Source organism: Phalacrocorax aristotelis, chromosome 1 (assembly GCF_949628215.1).
Source record: "Phalacrocorax aristotelis chromosome 1, bGulAri2.1, whole genome shotgun sequence".
NCBI lineage: Eukaryota > Metazoa > Chordata > Aves > Suliformes > Phalacrocoracidae > Phalacrocorax > Phalacrocorax aristotelis.
The window spans coordinates 217,580,567-217,601,349 of record NC_134276.1 but is presented as its reverse complement, the minus strand read 5'-3'; the positions used below and the strand labels follow the sequence as shown (position 1 = coordinate 217,601,349).

The 20,783-nt window shown below is 46.8% G+C and overlaps 1 protein-coding gene across 3 annotated transcripts in view; it reads right to left on the bottom strand.

Moving 5' to 3' along the window:
• Positions 1-1,092: 1,092 nt before the first annotated feature.
• UBE2H (ubiquitin conjugating enzyme E2 H) overlaps positions 1,093-20,783 on the bottom strand; it is a 54,543-nt gene continuing 34,852 nt past the window's right edge. Inside the window, exons 1-5 of one of the 3 annotated variants that reach the window (XM_075081729.1) lie at positions 19,851-20,079; positions 15,340-15,379; positions 14,583-14,635; positions 10,037-10,165; positions 1,093-3,511 (exon numbers count right to left, since the gene is read on the bottom strand). In XM_075081729.1, the coding sequence (XP_074937830.1) occupies positions 3,387-3,511; positions 10,037-10,165; positions 14,583-14,635; positions 15,340-15,379; positions 19,851-19,854 (351 nt within the window). In that variant the 5' untranslated portion in view covers positions 19,855-20,079 and the 3' untranslated portion in view covers positions 1,093-3,386. Of the gene's footprint in view, positions 3,512-10,036; positions 10,166-14,582; positions 14,636-15,339; positions 15,380-19,850; positions 20,080-20,783 lie in introns of those variants that run through there. The other 2 variants (XM_075081727.1, XM_075081728.1) reach the window with 2 other exon arrangements.

The window sequence follows — 20,783 nt, the reverse complement described above, 5'->3', positions numbered from 1 at the left end:
CCTTCCGCATCCGCCAAACCCTCCTGCGGGCCAGGAAAAAAACTCGGCGAGGAGGGTCACCGACCGGCCCCGAGGCACCAGGTGCCACCATCAAGGGACAGGACAACTCAAGCTTTTCATGTCATGCAAAAACCTCGACGGCGGCGGCAAAAGGAGAGATTACAGGAATAGAAGCCAAAGGTTGTTTCCAAAACAGCGCCAAGGGGCTGTGGCAAGTTTTGGTAGCGGGAAACTCGACCCTGGGTCCGTCACGGGCTGAGAAATTCCTGTCACCGTGACAGCTCAGGGTGACAACACCACTGTTTTCTGAAGACAAAAAAAAAAAAAACCCTCAAGATAACAGGAAGGGAAAGAAAAAAAAGCTATCTTGCTTCGATATGGCTCCACCTTTTCTTCCAGACTACGTAGGTGTAGTTTTTATTTACAAACTGTTTTGGGTTTTTTTTTTTGGGGGGGGGGGGGGAGTTTCTTTTGGGAGAATGAAGGAAATTTGGAAAAAAAAAAAAAGAGGTGAAAAATGATGGAGGGGAAGAAGCAGAGGGGTGCAAGGCGGGCAGGAGCAGGCGTTCCCGACCCGCCGAGCGGAGCCCAGCCCGCCTCAGCCCCCAGTAGCATCTTATATCCAAGGACAGGCGGGTTTGGTTTTTTTTTTTTTTTTTTTTTTTGTAACAAGCAGCATTTTGGCAGCCGGGTTTTCCTCCGCCGCCGGGCACAGGGTAACCCTCCGTGCCGGGGCGGTGAGTTTTGCCACAGCTCGGGAGCGTCGGGAAGAGCTGGGGACACGCGTTTTTGGTGCTCTAGACCCGTTGAGCCACCAGCCGGCACCGCCTGGGCGTCCTCGCGCCTGAGTCAGGAGCTGGCCCCGGCAAACTGCGGCTTCACCGCTACTATTTTTTTTGGGGGGGTGTGTGGGGGGTGTGTGTGTGTGCGTGTGTGCCGGTTTAGCAGAATACACGTTTCACGAAAGGAGCAGGGACACACACGTGCGAGTGGTTTGATGTGCTAAATCCGAGTTAGGGGAGGGCGTGATGGGGAAGAAAAACCTGCAAAGGAAGGGGGATGAGGTAATTAGAACACTATTTTTATACAATATTGAAAAAATACAAATTTTTATTGTGATTTTTTTGTTGGTTTTTTTTTTTTTTTTTTTTTAATCTTTTAAACTGATATCACCACCCAGCACTTACTCTACTCCTAAGTAGCACCTACAGTAAAGGTTATAGCACAAGCAAACTGCTAGGTCAGCAGGTAAGCAAGTTAAACAGTGCCAGCAAAACGTGGCCCCTCCCTCCCCAAAGTAATGAGAAAAACAGCGTGCTAGATAAGAGTTAAGTACACCATTACATGTTAAATAGTTAATATTACCCTTCCGACAAGCCACAAATGCTAGATAGAGAACTTCAGCACAGTCACTAGCCACAGCCCTAACATTACTGCTTTAAAATAAAAAGGGAAAAGGAGAGGAAAAACCTTTGCTTCATGCCCGTAATTAACAGAAAGGAAATTCTTTGTGTGTTTTAATTAAGGAAAATCATGCTAAAGCAAAGTGGTACTTTATGAGGGTGGTTCCCCCCCCCCCCCCAAAAAGAGAAAAAAGAAATAAATTGATTGTGCTTTATGAATTAGGAATAGGATTGTAACCTTCCAACCCCAACAACTCAAAACTCGGTGGCATTTCTAAAGGAAAAACACCCGATTCTGGGAAAAATGACAAATGTACCAGTCTGACATTCAAAACTCTCCTCGAGAGTTGCTTAGGGTGGGTTCATTTTTTTTTCCATGCACTGTCCCGTAGCTTGCACCACAAACTAAACCATCTTGCCCAAACCCCTCCGAAAACCCAAAGGAATACAGCAGGTAACGTTCAGCTTTAAGAATCCATCTTAGTTTGAATCGCCAATGCACAATTATCCAAATTCAAGTATACCGGCATCCCAGGCAGACATTTACTGTATTAGATTTCATAGCGTTCAAACAAACGAAAAGCTCCGCTTGCTGAAAGACACCAGGAGAAATCAAACATTTCAATTCAGAAGCATCCTGGAACAGAAATAAAAAAAAAAAACCAACAACCCAAAAAACCCCCAAAACCAACCAAACCAACACAGAGCGGATTCACTTGCTTCCTCAATTGGTGCTTTTAGGCTTTTTTTTTTTTTTTTATTCATCTCAAAATTTTCTAGATCATATTCTTTGTTAAGAAATTTTAATCCTGTCGTACACACACAAGCAGATGGCTAACCAAGCCGGTGCAGAAGCGGGGCGGGCGGGGGAAGGAAAATAAAATCGGTGCCGATGGATTCGTGGACTACAGCCAATGGGCCGATCTTCGTGGATCTGAAGCTCTCAGCAAGGCTAATCCATCTGGTCAGAGGACCCTCTTGGGAGATGGAGAGTATTTGCGAGGTGTTTAACCATACTTCAAGCAAGAGAAAATTTAAAAAAAAAAAAAAAAGCAAACTTGAAGCCATTAAAGGGCAGCAGTTTCAAAACTATGACAAAGTAAGAGTTTGACTTCACATGTGCTCCAGCTAAATCAAAGCACTGCTCAGAGAGCATCGGTTGTGGTTTGTGGGTTGTTTTTTTTTTTGTTTTCTTTTTTTTTCTTTTTTTTTTTTTCCTTCCCGAAAAGGGAACAGCTCGTAATCCAGACCAAGAAAGTGAATAACATCCAGGTGAAGGCTTTCAAAAGTCCCAAAAGCAAAGAGACCAGTGGTTGTCAGTCCCTACAGTTCAGAAGGGCAGGCAGGAGTCCACATATAAAAACGGACTTAAAATCCAAGTCAAAACTTTTAAGCTTCAATGCTCTGAATAGCTCCATGCATTTGTATTGTTTGTTTTTATTTTACGGTTTGTTTGTTTTTTTTTCTCTTAAATGTGACTCCACGTAAAATACAATCAGCAAGGTTGACCTGAAGGAGCACCTTTTATTCCACTGTCTGATCTACACGGTTAGTATATCATCCCCCAAATTTTATGCTTTGAGAAAACGCTGTTCCACTTTAGCATCCAAGGTGGTGTCTTTGGAAACATCGATAAGAAAGCAAACATCTTTTTGCTAACTCCCTACCTACCAGGGCAGCTGTTTTAGCTGACAGTTCAGTAGCACACAAGTTGACTTGGCCAAATGGAATCTGAATGCATGCATTCGGGCTGCATATTGCTACCAAAATGGAATGTGGGAATATGCTATGCACCTCGGGTTCGAGAAATGACCAAGAAAATCAAGATCTAAAGGGTGATATATATATATATATATCAATGCTATTATTCATAAAAACCTGTTTAGTAATAAAAAAAATTGCTTTGTTTAAATATGAATATTATAGTCTGCTTCTCATGGTTAGGAAATTAGAGTCTCTCTGAAAAGCAGGTTGCCTCTTCTACTACAACTCCATATCCTGAGCCTCATCTTCCGAGAAGTCGGACATGGAGCTCTCAGATGAGCTGTCCCCAGTGCCTTCTTCCTGCTCTTTTAGTGCTTCTTCTGTTGCATATTTCTGAATGTATTCTGTATGTGACAGAAAAGAAAAGACATATCAGCAGCATATATTCAACAGTCAGTGGATGGGCGAACTACCACGAACGGCTGGTTGGGTCACATCATGTTTGACAACTCCTATAGGTTACCGTATTTCTCAGACCAAAGGCAGCATTGTCCAATAACGTGTGAAAACAGCCGATGGACACCTTAGAGACGTCCAAGACCCTTGAAAAGAAGTATGATCCCAAGGCTCCTACGTCAGCATCACACAAATTCGTAGCTGGAAACAACCCAAGTCCTCCCCGGTACGGTGTATCTCTCTTAAAAGGACAGGATTCAGTTTAAGGCTAAACTAGGAGCTACCGTGGTGACCTAGAGAACAAGCCTAAAAAGCCATCAAGATGTCACTCTATAGCCTGACTTTAAGAAATGAAGATCTGAGGGTTTAACCAGATAGCACAGAACAACCATCTCTGAAGCTGAACTGAGGGCCAGACTAAACTCTGCATAAGCAGGGTTTAAAGGAAGGATAGACAGAGAAAGCAGATCAGAAGGCTACTGCAGGAATAGCTGCACTATTACTTTTTTTTTTTTTTTTTTTTAAATAAAAAGCAAAAGCTCCCTTCCCCAGCCTTGACAGAGCCTGCCCCAGGCTCTGTTTTCAGATCACAGTTCTTGCAACCTGCTTCACATCAGGCTGCAGCCACAGGATTAGCTGAGAAGGACCTGCGGGGAGCCCTCCATGCTGCTGGTCACCGACCCAGTGTCTCTCAGCAGGGTCCAAACCATACTGGCTCTAGGCATCCAGATCGACACCCTGAACTTCGGCCAGGAGCAAGCAGGAAGCTGGGCAGCAAGCAGGAAAACTGGTTTACTGGGATTCCTGCAGGCAGGTAAAGTAACGGCTGCCAGCCGTGGCTTGTGTGGCTTCCACAGTCACCTCCGCACAGAGGGACAGAGGAAAAAGACAACACAAAGTGGATTGGATCAGTCTGACGATCCCCTTCCTGCAGGAAGCTCCCGCAGCGTCCCCTCCAAGATCCGAGGAAGGGATCGTGCCCCCAGCAGGCAGGCTACCTCGAGCAGAGAAAGCCCCTTCCTTATACACAAGTGTGCAGAATGGAGCAGGGGTGTAAGCTTGGCACAAAGCTGGGCTAAAGAAGGGGTGCTCAGCCTCAACTTCGAGTCTTCCTCCTATTTATCTCCTCTTTTCCACCTCACGCTGAGAAAGTAGCTACATTGTATGAAGAATTATAGAATTATTAAGGTTAAAAAAGACCTCTAGGAACACCAAGTCCAACCGCCAACCCAACACCCCCAGGCCTCCTAAACCATGTCCCCAAGGGCCACGTCTGCACGGTGTTTGAACCCCCCCAGGGACGGTGACTCCCCCACCTCTCTGGGCAGCCTGTGCCAGGGCCTGACCACGCTGGCAGGGAAGGCATTTTCCCTCATCTCCAACCTAAACCTCCCCTGACGCAGCTTGAGGCCGTTCCCTCTCGTCCCATCACTGGTGACCTGGGAGCAGAGACCACCCCCCCCCTCACTCCAGCCCCTCTCAGGCAGCTGCAGAGAGCGAGAAGGGCTCCGCTCAAGAAGTGATGTACTAAAATACAACAAAGCCTCCTCCAAACAGCAGTATTAAACTGAAGGAGGAGCGAATACCGGCATCCCTTTGTGCTCGAAGATGAGCCCCCATGTGGAAACGTGAGTGTCACGTGCCAGTCCCAGCCCAGCAGCCATCTCAACTGTGTGTTCTTTAATTCCTCCCAGGGAATGAGGTCCACAAGGGGCATCTCTCCTCCAGGAACACAGAACACTGTTTTTTATTCCACACTGTATCAGCAGGTGGATACACTGACAAAGCTGCGGGAGGATGGATCTAATGCCAGATAACCAAGTGCTACAACACAGGTTTTAAAGACTGTGCTTTGCAGAGCCTGGCTGTTCTTAAAGCTGTCCCTCTTTCCCTCTGCACTTCCATCCTTCAGCCTAGCAGAAGGGACAATACTCTGCAAGAGATCTGCATCATCATCCTGGTTTTTTCTGCATTTCTGGAGCTGACGCAGAGACGCTGAGCCCAAACGCAGCGCGCTGGGTTCAGCACTATAGTACAGGCAGAGCAACCCAAAGCCAACACTTCATGGAGGAGTTCCCAGGACGGAGCAGCTGGTGGCCTTGGCAAACCTGCTCCACCCTGGAAAAGCTGTGAGAGCTGGCTGGGAGGTGCTTCTAAGCCCAGTGAGCTTCAGCTTCTCCACCCGATGACGCACGCAGCTCCAGTCTAACTGTTTGATATACATTATTAACCTGCTGACTCGGCCTACAGAAGCAGCTGTTCAAATCTGTTTTACAAGAACCTGTTAAGAACTGATAAAGTACTGAAGGCAGCTATGTAAACACCAGGAAGCATGGAGCGCTCAAGGTCTCAGATTGCTCTCAGGCTGCTCTAGTCCATGTAGTATCAACAGAAAAGCACCCTTGACGATGGAGCACAGGTCCCGGCCACTGAGAATCCCTTCTTGGAAGGTGCTTGCCCATGTCACCATGGAGCCTAGGCCCTGCCCGATCGCGTCTCCTGCCTGCACCAGAGAACAGGAGTTACAGAGCCTGCAGCAGGGACCATCTGCCGAAAGAGATGGACACTGCAATGGGAGAAGAACTGGTGTTTCGGACCTAACCGTTTAAAGATGAGAGGGACTAACTGAAGGAGGGACCCAAAAAAGCAGCGTGTCTTCAGAGAACTTGCACAGGAAGGTGGGTTGGCAGTAGATGACAAACAGAGCTAGGGAGATGGGATGCTGACATGACACATCCTTGTAGCGGCTACTCCCTTCCCACCGCTTCCAAGAATTAATCTCCCTCTGGAAAAGGGGTGTTTACCCAGATAAGTTGTTATTCCTGGCACAATCCAGCAAAGGGAACCCAAGTTCCTTTGCTGTAAGACTTTGGGTGTCCTTGGATGACAAAGACAACCCCTTCCTGGGCACCTTAGAAATACATTCCCTCTACGCTTACCCCAAAACCCACCTAAACAACTGCTGTAGCTGCCTCGGGAGTCCCCAAACACAGTAGCCGTAAGCCAGTGACCATGGCAGGACAGGAGGCCAGCAGCGCTTCTTCACTGACTACTTCAAGTGCTCTCTGGGCCACTGGAGACTGGACACAGAAGCCACTGTTTCTTACTGATGGAAAAGGCCCGCTTAAGCCTAAGCTAAAACACAACTTGAAGCACTTCAAACTTAAAATGCTGTCTCCTACCTAGGAAAGCTACCAAGCCCCTGGGCTGGGTTTTTCTTAAGGTTTAATCTGGGAAAGGTCAAACTTCCAGGGAGCTTCTGTGCTGAATGATGTCTTGAACTTGGATTTTCAGACTATTACGGGAAAAAGCCTGCAACATCTACGTACTGACAAACCATCTTCCACAGAAGCCTGTTCAAGAAGGGAAAGCCTTGATGCACCCACTCCTACAACGGAAACACCACTTTGATTCATCTGTTTTGGAACCCTGGAGCAACAAGAACAAGCTGTGGTTATGCCCCGTGGCTGGTACATGCCTGTGAGCCGTACTGGTGTTTCAAAGGACTCTACTGGAACTTCAGAGCCAACACATGGGATGGGAAGACTGCTCCCAGAGATGTCCTCTGCTCCCAGCAAACACCCAACCTGCCCCTTGGCACCGTTCAGGTGCTGTTACTCAGCACCGCCACCCTCCCAAAAGAAGTTTTTGTATTAAATCTACCACAGAGAAAGAAAAGCAGCCTGCACGGGAGTTAAGTGCCATTCCCAACAGCTCAACACCAGCAAATGCTAAGCCATGTTTGCCTGTCTGAAGCCCACCCTCTGGTGCTCTACCAGTGACCAGGCAGGCCATAGCACCAAGGACTGCCAGGGAGATCTTAAATCATAGAATCATTAAGGGTTGGAAAAGACCTCTGGGATCATCAAGTTCAACCATCAACCCAACACTACCATGTCTCCTAAACCATGCCCTGAAGTGCCACATCTACACATTTTTTGAACACAAAAAGGAGCTCTTGGCTCTGCATCCATGAACTGCTTCACCTACCTGACGGCTCTACTGCTAAGAATCGGAGTCTCCAGCTGTATATTGGTAATATTAAAGACTTTTACAAGTTTCACGATAAATCCTTACTTGTTTGGGTCTTATACCAAGAATCACAGGAACAACAAATCTTGAGCCACGTCTCTAAGCCTACGCCCATCCCTTCACTAGCACTATGTCAAACAACTGTGGGTGCTCACAACCGAAAAACGAAGAAAAGCAGCAATAAATTATATATTTGCACTACTGAGTTTCCCAGAGCAGAGAAGCTGCTACAGTCCATTGCATCAATTTTAACATGTCCACGGCTATTTTTAAAAACGCCACAATATGAGGAATGAGAGCGTTTAGCTCTATCTTATACTTGTCACGCAAGCCTGGGAAGAGACAGCAGAAGCAGGACTCTTGGGTATACAGAACATGAGACATGTTGCAAGCACTTAAAAACTCCTTCCAGATCATCTTTGTGGCCTGTACCTGGCCATCAGGATGGAAATGAGGAAGCAGACTATCCCATTTAGCCTCCCTGAGGGATGTCCTCAGATCTTCCTTGAAGCACCTGCTGTTGGCTAGCATCAGTTCATTTGGTTTTTTTCTTTTTTCCAGAGCGTATCTTTTTTTATTTCTGTTTCATTAAAGCATAAAGGACACCCAAAGTGTCCCCTGCGTCAGCCCTGGAGATTTTATCTGACAAACCATTTTGCCTGGAAGCTTTGTCATATGAAAAAAAGGCAGTGGACTTCAGGATAGTGAGCTGGCCAGATCTGCAGGGTAGTTCCTACAATCCTGTCATGCAGCTGTCAGAGGAGTCAAGCAAAGTGGGCTGAATAATTCAGTATTTAATCACGGCTTTGCTTGGCCTCGTTTGTAGTTCCGCCCTCAAACAAAAATTGCAGCTGATGAAGAGTCATTTCGCATCAGAACAAAGTGACTCGAGGTTTTACCACTCCGGAGCGATGTGGCAGAGCTGATGGAAAGATTCCACCACCAAATCCCACGTCTTTCTGGGATATTTGCACTTTCCAAAGGAAAGTGAGCTTTCACAATGCTCCGTCAGGAAAGCTGCTACACCACCTCACGCCGGCAAGGTGATTAGATCGCGCTGCTCATGGAGGCCCTCCTTGCTGAACAGGCCCTACAAACCTTTCTGGCAGGGCTCCCACAGCCAAACAAAACTTACGGTTATTCAGTAACCAAAAGAAAAAAATCAGGCGGTTGTGGTCTTTTAAAAACTTAGTTGAAGACCAAATCTGGGCCAAAGGCTGTAAATTTCCCACCACTGGACTAAATGCTGATTGTGTTCACTGGATCAAGCGAGAGATAAAGTCCACGGCTCTGCCACAGGCTTCTCACATCAGGAAATGGCGCCCTGCTCCTGTCTGCAGGCAACTGATTCTAGGGAAGGCAGAGCGCAAATTTAAAGCGCAATTCTTAATTTTTATCTTATTTCTTACCTTTGCAAGACTAATTCAATTTGTGTCTCACTTACCAGCTTGCCAGGACAGTCTTTCTAGGGCCAGACTTATCCAAAATATTGGAGTCTCCTTACTGGGAGCCTTGCCTGATCCCAAGGAGGTCCTGACCCTATTCCTCAGCCTTATCTAACATGTCCTTCCAAGAGCAGACACACCAGCACTCTCAGTGTCTCTGCCAGAGCTCACCTACTCTCACCAGTCACTGTTAATGTTTAGCCTGGGCTCCCCCAGCAGAGTTACACGCCTGTGACCACATCCTGCTCACACTCATCACAGGATAAATCATTCCCTGCCTCTTTGAAGGCACCTTTGACATGTCAAAGCTCATAACCCCCTTCGATCCTCCAGATTAAACTCCAATTCTTTACCTCTCTCCTCTTAAGACATATCTTCAAGACCGTCTGCCCTTGATACACACTGCTAGACTTTACTAATTGGTCTGCAGCTTTCCTAAATGGCAATCCCTGAACTGGGCACAGAACTAGTAAGCCTCGGCTGGACTACGAGGTAGCAAGGAAGGATTACTTGGCATTTACTGAAAATTCCCGCCGTCTCACAGTACGAAAGTGCTTTCTGCAACAGCATCCCTGATTCCTTGATTGCTGCTCTGAGATCGCTTTCCACAGAACCGCTAACAAGCCACTTTCTATCCAGTAGTTGTGCAACTGGATGCTCCCGCTGCTGTTTAGCAGTTTTCCTTGTCCCTTCTTCGGTCGCACACGTTTTCTTCCGAATCATTTCTCCTATCTCTCAAAATTGTGTTGAATCCTAACCCAGTTTGCTTACAGCCTTCCCTGCCTAGGGCTGCTAATTGATTAAAAACACCGCAGCAGCAATTCACCCACCCCTTACTTCAGACTACCCACTACCCCTGTTTGAAATGGACGGGGCCCCTGTAATGGGGAGGAATGGGCACTGACACACAAACACGCAGCGAAGACAGTCCTCGTTCCCCCAGGGTGGAATCACAGTAACACCACTCAGTCTGCAATATGTTATTTACGCCCTTACCTTTAATTTTCTGTTTGTACTCTTCTGGTCGGTGGAGGTACATGGCTGCAGCGTCACCATTTAGAGGATCTATAGGGTTAGGATAGGCCAGCAGCTGGGGCAGGAACGATTCAAATATATTGGTGAGATCTGCAAATGAAAGACAGAGTTGTTCACATCCACAGACCCAGGATCAGTTCGATTAATTATCCGGCAAGCACCGGCACTAAAACAGCAGCACAAAGCTTCACGGGCAAATGCACTGAAAATCTGGGCACAATTTAAAATAAAGGAAACTGAATCGGGGAAAACACGAACAGGGCTGATAAGAGAGCTGCTGCTGCTGGAGGCACGCTGCAGCTCCTCAGCTAACTGCACAAACTATTCGACATCCCAGCAACGTGGAAACAGGTATCTGTGGGTTAAGCAAGGAAGAGGAAGGTCACAATTGTCCTGTTTCCCATTGGGGCTCAGCTCTGGCTTAAAAAAAGGAAAAAAGAAAAACAAACAGCACTGTCCTTCACTCCTCACTGAACCTTCTCCTACTTCTGCCTTCTCTTACCTTCTTTAAATGTCCTATGTTCCACGACTAAACTGATAAACCAACTCGAGCACAAAGCATCTTCCAGAGCACTTTAGATGATTGTGTTAATAGAAAGAGCAACCAACAAGTCCCTCCTCCAACTCAAAACAATTCGCAGAATGTGAAGAGCTCACATTAACACCTTGGTGCCAGTTGGCATCTGTCGCTAAATAATCCACAACAGGAAACATACTTCTGGTGCCGATGAGTAATTGTGGATACACGAAACCCTCTTCCCACATCCCTAAGACGACAAGTACCACACTTCAGCAGTGGGGGTGTTCAGAAACAAGCCCTGCGTCATCGTTTCTCCTCGGGGGCTTCAGGAGGACCACGCACACCCACGCAGAGCAGAGATTAAACCCCCACTGCAGGGCCATGTGCCAGGTTTTGCTTTAGCCACTGGAGAGCTGCTGATACAGGCAGACCAGCATTCGTTATGTGGGGTTTTCTGTTGGCTTTTGTTTGTGAATATTCTACACATATTTTATCAGGACTTCCCTTTCCTCCCTAATTAGAGTGTCTTTTTCTTGGTGATGGAGAAATCCTGCCTGTGGAGGAGCATCATCAGTCCCCTCTAGCATGGATCAGAGCAGAGCTGTCAGAAGGGAACCCCAACGCTCCCTAGGATCCACGTTAAGCATCTCAACGTGCCTCTTAAAGGAACAAGGCTGTGTGACTACTGAGCCCAGCCACCGCCGAGCCTCCTCGAGCTGCTAAATTCAACCAGGTGTGACAGAGGGCAGGTTACCTCAGAGCCCTTAACTTTCTAAAAGATTCATCAAAATGGGTGGGCACGTAGAGGGAGAGATCCCCAAGTGCTCTCCCTGTGCAAACGGTTACTCTGGCTCTGGGTTGCAGCCAGAGAAAACCAGGCTCCAACTCCATCGCCAGCAAAGACACAGCCTCAGAAAAGCTGTGCAGTAGGTCCAGGCAGATCATCGCCACCGCCTGACGTTACCGTCTCTGCAAATCTACCCGTGGGCATGCTTTCGAAATGTGCTTTCAGATCTTGCTCAAGAGGATCAAAGGAGACTTGAGGTTTTGTCAGTTCTTCCCTCCTGCATCAACGCGTCCGGGACGTACAGACACTGCGCTACGACTACTTCGGCCACCCATTCAACATAAACCCCGCTGAGCTGGAGGAGAGGCCATGGCTTTATATACTCAGGAGCACAGGGTTCATTACAGATGATACTGCATCACCTAACTGCAACAAGTAAAGACCTCAACTGCTATGGAGAGCAATCGGCTGGTCTCTGCTATACAGGGACAAAACTAAGAAATTACATGGTTTTACCCTGAAATCTCTTTTTACTCTAGAAGCTGTCGCCCCTTCCAATACCGGCAGAGGAGAGTGACAAAGCTTTTCACAGCACACGTGGTACCTTGACCAAGTTTGCCACGGCTGGCACGCTGAGTGGTCAGGTGCCACCAGCTGCTTCTAGGATGAAGCATAACAGCAACCGGAAGAAGCATCCTAATCCAAAAAGGGACCACAAAAAAACCCAGAGAGAATGCTCTATAAAAATATTTTCTGCCATGGTAGTGCCTTGCCCTTGGTAAACCAGTTAAACCTCCCGGGGATTGGGTAGATGCTGCCAGCAAGAAGGTGACTTTAGTTCGTGAAACAACCTGGTCTTGGGACAAGTCTCTCCACAGAGCAGGCTTAGATCAAGTACCTCCGCGTGGCCATTAGACAACTAAAGTCTCATGTAGGCTCAGCAAGCAGAGCCCTGGGAGGCCACCAGGGCTCACAGGACACACTGCAGGGATTTTACTTTATTTGTTTTTCTTTAAGAGACCTCATTAATTTCCCCCTTCTTTCAAATCCCCCAAAGCAGCATTGGTTTAGCAGGAACTAGTTGAACACGTGCAGGAAGCCCAGCCATAGCACTCAGGACTTGATGCTTCATTAGGGAAGGAGGGGGAATTTAAACACGAGGTCCTCATGAATTTACTGGTAGCTATTCTGGGTCTGTTCCACCTTAGTTGCTCCTTGAATTATCTGACCCATTTCCTGTGCCAGCGCAGGAGCGCTCTGGTTTAAAGAGGTGACGCTCCAAACAACACAGCCGTGCTGAGAGGCACCGGGAAATATTATTTTCCCCTTTTCGTTTCATGTTCAGAAACGGGCTGCCTTCTGACTTCAGACCAGGAGGTAATGCCCTGGAAGTGAAGAGGTGATGTCAGTACTCTAGTGGTGATGACTTCCAAGTGAAGGGGCAGAGTGAATGCAGTCACCCCAGCATCCTCCCTGCAGCTTCAAGGCACCCTGCAGCAAGGCAAGGGAAGTTTGCAATAAGATGGCTGTCAAGGGATGTACTTCCTAAGGTCAAGCTTCACCAGTTTCTGTGGCAGGTGCTCTGTACAGAACACACGCCTGATACCTTCAAGTTGCCTTACACCTATCACTGACATCACAAGGAAAAATGGAGAGTTTTGCACGCTTGCTGATATTAATACACTGCAAGCACAGCAAACACCAAAGTTGTTTCTTCTATCTTTACGAGCAATAACAATGAGAAAAAGACAGCAGCGCTCATTAGGAAACCTCTCGCAGAAAGCCCTCCTATGAAATTGTTTGGAAATAGTGCAGAAACCCCACTGTGACCGTCTGTAAGAGCGTGCTGCAGCACAGGGAGCCTAACCATGCATGGCTTCCAAATCAGAACCCAGACTGCCAGAGCACAAAACCCAGCACGACAGTTACACTGGAGCAGTTTTCTTTTGTCCGGCCATCCTCGCGATCCGCAGGCGGCATTTAAGGCTGTGGAATAGCAGCACACACAGCGCTGAACCGGGTTCTGCCGCCGACTGAACCATGCAGGTTCATCCCCAGCAGAGGGCTTGGTTTGCTAACACGGCTTTAATTCCTCCCCCTCACATCAGATCCTCCCAGGACACAAAAGCATCCTCTTCCTCCATTAGCAACACCGGATGGGTCAATGCTAAACTGATCTCTCACAACAAAACCATGTGAAGTGTATGCCATGCGGCTACCACATGAGGACTTCAGGCATTCTGATGAGGAGTAAAGTTCAACAAGTTGCTATAGCAATTTCCCACCCAGGATTCACCAAGTCTGGTATTTCCTAACAGATTGTGCTTGCGAGGAAGGTGAAGTAGCTTGTCTCTCTAGCAACTGCTTCAAAGCTTCAACTTACATAGGTAAAATCAGTTTTTCATGGAAGAACGTGAAGGATTTGATGCGCATATTCCCCTGAATACTCTCCCACGAGGCACAATTGGAACATCTGAAGAAGTTCACATTTTTAAAATGTAGGCAGTCTAGACTAGATACTCAGCTATATTCCTTTCAACAATATCAGCTGTCCCTAAATGCTATTTTAACGGGTCTTCAGCTACCAGCTGATCTTTTTCTATCTCTAAAAAGGAGAGTTATAACCAGAAATGACCTAATGGGAAACCCAAAACATTCCCCAGCAAGCAGGGCAGTCACTAGATGCAACGCCACCTCCTAGCCTGCAACAAAACAATGCAGCCGTGGCCAACAGGAACAGTTTCTGGTGTCATCTTCCATAGAATTGGCATCATGGCCTTGTGCACAAAGAATACCAGCTCGAATGTACGTACAAAACGTGGATGGGGTAGCTGGAACTGACTTCAGACACAGTCACTCCTCTCTTTCTGTGCTGAATCATGGCAGAGTGGTGGTGTGCAGTTGCCAGACAATGCCAAGCAATGGATGGAGTGATTCTTTGTGAGGTTTATGGAATTATTTTCATCTCTCTGGTATAAGAAGAGGTTACAAAAGTATTTTCACATGAAAATTTTATTTTTCACGTGATCTTGGCCCAGTGAGGAGCCTAAAATTTCAGTAAATTAAAAAAAAAAAAACCACACCCAAGCCAACAAACCAAAAGTTGGCCTAAGATCACCTGTCTCCAGCAAGCTGTGTTGTGATAACACACCAAATACGGATGTTCATGTGATCAGCTTTCAGGGAAATGCCAAACTCACCGTAGAGAGCTGTCCAAGTTTGATTGATTACATCTAGACATACAGTTCCTGACCTGAAACATATGGAAAGGATGGAATTAAACACAGTCACACTCTAAAATACTCTGGGGATTTCATATAATCTACCCCTTCCCTTCCCCTGCTCTGCCTCTGCCCCACTGTTTCAGATAAGCTCTGATTTACTCCTGTCTTGTGGTTAATAGAGGGGCAGCCTTTAGCTACACGAATCTTCAGACTCTACACAAAAGAAAGTAAATTGGAGCCATTACTGAGTTAGTTGGATCGTTTGAGGCTCTGCTGGAGAGACTGAAGCAAAGGTGGCTCCCCTTAACAAACCTTAACTGGAAAAAAAATGCTGCAAAACATCTTACGTTTTGAAGAATTTTAGTATAGATGTGAACTTCAGCTAAAGAGGGAGCTATGTCTTAGCCGACACTGTTCCTTGTTTCTCGAAGGCCGGCATGATGCCAATGAGGAGGGGGACCAGCAACCTTGAATTTTCTGTAAATGCAGCGTGCTGCAGGACAAAGACTGCATCTGCAAGACAGTCTGCAGCATGCAGCTCTCTAGTCTTGCCCACACCATGACCCATTCCTGAAAGTTAACTTGCGAAAACATTTGCTTCTATCAGCTCCCCCACACTCTGGACTTTTAGACTGATGAAAGCATTCTTCAACTCATCAGTGTATTACTGTGAAGCCAAAATACAGTTACAATTAGACAAACTCCTTCGAAAAACCACTAGGGATTTACTTACGCTTCGTCAATGTTGGGATGGAAAATTTTATTCATGAATCCTGCAAAGAGACACACTGGTAAATAGCAGAAAACAGACAAAGTTGGTGGTTTTTTTTCTTTTCTTTTCTTTTTTACAAGAGAAGTCTGGAATTTACTGAACAAGGGTTCATCTGACTAGTTTCAAAGAAAACCCAGCCTTAGCTATATATAGCTATGTAACCTTTAAAATACGCAGGCAACATTCTGACCCTTGGGCCCTTGTCCATTTCCTCGAAATTCAGCAAAACCCTCTGCTTACAGTGCAACCCCACTGCAAAGGTTTTGTGGTTCAGTGTTATCTTCAAAAGAACTGCCCATCAGCACGATCGAGCACCCACATCTGATGACGTGTTTTTAAAAGCCGCAAGGACCTTTCAAACATAGGCTAAACACAAAACTGAAGCCCAACATTTGCTTTAAGATTGATTTTTTTTCTTTAATGTCTCCCAACAAAGATTTTCTATGAACCTGAAGTCACAAAATTAGTCTATATTTGTAAGCCATTCAGGGGCAGAGACTGGTGATCTAATCCGGATCTGTATGAGCTGAGAGCGCTAATACTTCCAGTTTTGCATCAAAGCAGCAGTTAACTCATCAGTTGGTACCTCTGGTCTCCTAGAAAAGAAACAGCTCAGATGCAAGCTCTAGAAAGACAAAGCTCATCTTGGCTCTGTCCACATTTCAGACTTCTAGATTTGATAGTGCTTTCTCTTTGTTCCAACTTGCAAGTTGTTTTTAAAAATAATCCTGTGTTTTCAAGACTTATGACATCACGGCAGAAGATGCCTCACACTTTGAAAACTGCATCTGATTAGAGGTAAGCAGTGTTTTCCAGCTGCCTACTTTAGCTTCAAGGTCAAGACAGATGGCACCTCAAACACACTCCCCTCTTCTCCCACAAACAGAGGTTATAAAACAAAGACATTAAAGGAATTAAAACACACCATACTTGGCACCATATCCTGTGTAGAAGTAAAGCACATCCACCCCAAAAGCAAAATTAAGTATTTCAGACGATGGCTGGGAGTGGATGCAGAATCCAGCTTCCAAACTCTTCCCTTTCCTTCAGTATGAGGAACTCAAATACCTGTGTGCGGGACACGTCCCCAGAGCAAACTGGAGATGGAGCGGGGCTAAAAAACTGGGTTCTCCAGTTATTTCGCTGCCAAACGGATCGAGTGTTCCTGTACTTGGGCTCTACCCCGAAGGGCTGCTGCAACCCTTGATCAGTACCAGGTTAAGCTGTTTCCAGATCTTAGCATTTGCTTTTGCTCAGAACTTAAAATAAAACCTCCTCTCCTCTGTTGCACCGCCATCCTGCAGCCTGTGAAGCCCTGCAAACACCTCCCATGCGGGAATCGCGCCTGTCTGCAGTAAGCAGAGATCTCCTTCAGCTAATAGCAACCACTCCTTCTGACAAAGGTCCGTGTTTATAAAAATGGGCAAGAAATTTAGGTCCGGGATATTGACTCAATGCATTTAAAAAGCTCCTTCGAGCACAAAAAAAAAATTGCACAGAAGCTTTCTCTTCAGAGCAGTCACTGTTTACCGTTCAGCAAACTCCCTACCTTCACCCCGCCACTCCAGGCGAGGCGCCGCGGTAGCGCCGACGTACCACCTCTGCTCAGACGAGGAGTGGTCGCGGTCTGAGTGACAGCATGGTTCCAATCCAGGGTATGGATTTTGCTCCCTTTCTCTCCGCGCATTATGACGCAAATAAAATTTCATGTTTACTTGCACTGCTCGGATTTTGCATAAATACAACGCAAGGCTGAAAAGATGCCTGAAGCCAGAACAATCTCCGAAAGGAGAACCGAGAGCTGCATAAACAACTCCACGCTAACAAGTGTCTTTCAGGAATACCTCGCCATGATTTAGCTTGAAAAACTGAAGCAGACTTTAAAAGGGAAGCCGACATTCCATCAAATATTTACATTATGGCAGCTCACACAGGTTTAAATCAGGTCACAGACCTATTATGCCGGCACTGGAGAGCTACAGTAAGCACCGATCCTGATTCTAAGTCCTGTCTCTGTCAGGCTGAGGCAAAGTTAAGTTTCTGATAAAGCAGAATAGAAGAGAGGATGGGGGAAGACACCAGGTAACAAGAATAGGACAGTCATGTGTAGACCTGCTGAATCACACGCTTTTTGTTCTGGTATCTGGGACAGAGACTGGCTCTGTTTAACCCAGCTAGACACAGTCACCCCTCTGCCTTCTCTCATTTTGGTTTTCTGATCATCTCCTCTATTTCCTAGTACCTTCTACCACAGCCACCTGCAGCTGGTTGGACAAGGCTGTGCTGGAAACCCACCTGTAAGGTTTTGGTCAACCCTTCATTCACACATTTACGCTGCACTCGATATCTAGGGAGATGAGATTAGGTTCTCTCCTCAAGCAGCTCCTGTGCTAGAGATTTGTAATTCTTCTCTGTCATTTTTGCATTCACCCAGGCAAGGAACAATCCCTTCTTTCACAGGAACCTTGGTCCCAAGCTTTGCAAATGAAACAGTTGTTCAAGAAAGAACACAAACACCCTCTCCCCGCACTTCTCATTTCCAAGGTTGTTGCCACATCTTCTTGCAACAATTCAAGGTCCCCCCGGTCTCGTTCTCCTACAGACACAAACTGTCCAGGCCAAGAGCAGCTCTGTTCATATCATGCCTTCTCCTGAGCCAGAAATAAAGGAGGAGATAATAGTTTGAGCTTATTTGAAATGTAAAGTTGCCTGCAGTGATAAAGCACTAATATTGCTCCAATAATACTGACCTGCTCTTTATTTGTTTTTACAAATACAAAAGACAAAGTAAGCATAAACATCCATGTAGAAGTGAAATTCCTATTTGAAGAGGAAGCCAGGAGTAAAAAAAAAAAAAAACCACTCCCAAGCCAGCATAAACACCAGGGCAGGTTTAGTGCCACAGTCTTGAACACAGCACAGCCCAATTGCTATACTGTGCAGAACTCCAGGTGAGCACTCCCTGGGGAGTGCCAAGGGAGAGGCTCTTGATTTTGGGTTCTCACCATGGCCTGGAGCATGAAGCTGAGGTCATAGCCCGAGCAGGCGTGATTCTGTGTGTTGGACTGGCCGTAAACACTTAATTTAACATTTTTAAAACAATATTCATACTGAGCCCTGGAAAAGCCAACGCTCAGGAGGAATTTGAGCAGCAGAGTGACTGCAGGTCACCCTTCCCATACATCCAAGATCCAGGATTGCCTTTGAAGGTAAAGCAGGACTGCATAAAATCTGTATGGACAAAAAGCCTTTGGGTGATAACAGGAAAAAAAAAAACCTGTACATCCACAAAGGAGTTACACAACAGAAAGGGACACATCTGTTCTGATACTGGAAGATGCTGAGACCAATATGCAGATGCTGACCTTCAAAAACGCTGGTATTTCAGCAATAGCCCTGGAGTAATCACTCCTTGGGTCGACAAAATCTTTGAAGAGAAGCGCCTTTTTAAATTAAAAATCAGCTAACTGAAAGGCTGACAATCTTCCTTGATGCTGCAAACACGGGAACATTCACAAAGCTCCAGCAGCTGGACATATTCCAGTATGAAACCAAGTTCTCTCAAGGTGCTCACGCACCAACCATGGATGAACATCCAAGGGCAGCGACTCACAGTTGGGTCAAAGCAGTCACTCCGAGGATCGGAATTTCAGACTTAGGTTGATGTCAACATCTCTCTCAAACAACTGCAGACTAAAGCTACCAGGAAATGCCTAGAAGGCAGTGCCAGAAGCAGCGTGCTCTCGTGAGCTGCTCTGCCAGCAAGTTCTCCTCCAAGAGGCAGAGCCCAAATGCCTGGATAACTTGGGGAACGCTGAGGGCTCCCCAAGGCACCTCTTGTTGTCCTGCAGAGCCATTAGGCAGAAAGCTCCTGCAAGAGGTTGTTCCACATCCATTGTTCCCCTATCACTACACCTATAGGGCTGGACTGAGATTTAGAAAGGGGCTCTACCTCCGTACAGCCTCATCTACTACTCAGGCAGGACAGATGCAAAACTTGGAGATAAGAGGGATCCAAAACCTGGGCTGGAGACTGCCTCCTCACTCTTACGCAGCTCCAGCTGCACAATGCTGGCCCGCAGCAGCAGAAAGCTTTCTGCACCTCTTGGTGCTCCTCCTCCAAGTCAGGAACCGGCCACAGTCCAAAACGTGGTGCTTCAAAAGGTGGCCTGTTGCTTATCTGAGCTCAAAGTACAGCCAGCTTAGCCAGTAGGTTGGTTGAGAGGTCCCCAAAAGAGACTTCTTTTCTGCAGCACAACTTTTGAAAGCAATGCTAGTGCCGCTAGCCCTGCTGAAGCACACGGGAAGGAGGAAAAGCAGCGTACCAGCAAACACACCACATCCCAGCCGCGTGTTTTCTTGCTCGGCGGGGAGTCAGCCGCACAGCCCGACCACACCGGCGATAACTGTACGAGGGCTTCCCACTGGCTCTGGGGAACGTGCCAGAGTGAAGCTAGTTTATACCCACTTACCCATCCCAAACTTGCCACCGCTTGCCCACGCGTCGGCTCTCTTTGCTCATAAATTAAGGCCAGCCGGACACTTCTCCACCTGAACAACTGTGACAGCAGATGCGTATCTGTGTACCCGTGGTGCCAAACAAACAGCCGACAGGACAAGTGTATGTCACCGCTCCTGACTTTTCACTGACAAGCCTCCAAGTTTTATTTTTAAGGAAAGATTAAGGCCAAGTCAGGAGACGGTTCGGACTGCTTGGCTGGTGAGGTGGGAAGGTGGTTACAGTCCCTCTGAAGCAGGATGCAGTGAGTTTTAAATACCACACCAAATCAACGTGGCTTGGGTGACCACCCAAGGCTCGGGGCAGAACTACATGCACAGATATTGGCACACAAAAGAGCTTATGTACAGTACAGAGAGGTCAAGAGCAGTGTTTTACCTCTGCTTTTTTTAACCACTGAACAACCTATCCAAGGGAAAAAGATCTCCCAAGTGCTCGTGCAGTGTTGCCAAACAGCCAGATAAAATTAGTCTAAACTTAATGTTTATTACCTCCCCCTCCGCAAACACTCAAAAAAGCCTGCAAGGGAACATGCATTTATTTTTTTATTTAAAAAAAACCCACACGCATTGCACTCATTTCAAGGACTACCTTCTTGTGCAACTGGTCACGAGCCCGCCATGCACCACAGGCTGGGAAAGCATGGTAGGAGATGGGAGAGAGGTCACGAGAGCAAGACCTCTGCCTCAGTCCTCAGCTTAGTACCTATTCCCCTCTGCAGACTGGGACAACTGGTTTAGTGCGTGGATGTTGGCCATTTGAAGGGCACAGGATCAGCCCACCTCGGAGGTACGTACCTTGTCCAGCACTCTCAGGTCAATAAGCTCTCACTGGAAAAGTCAAGGGTTTATTTTTTATGACATTTGGAGGTTAGGAGCCCATTCAG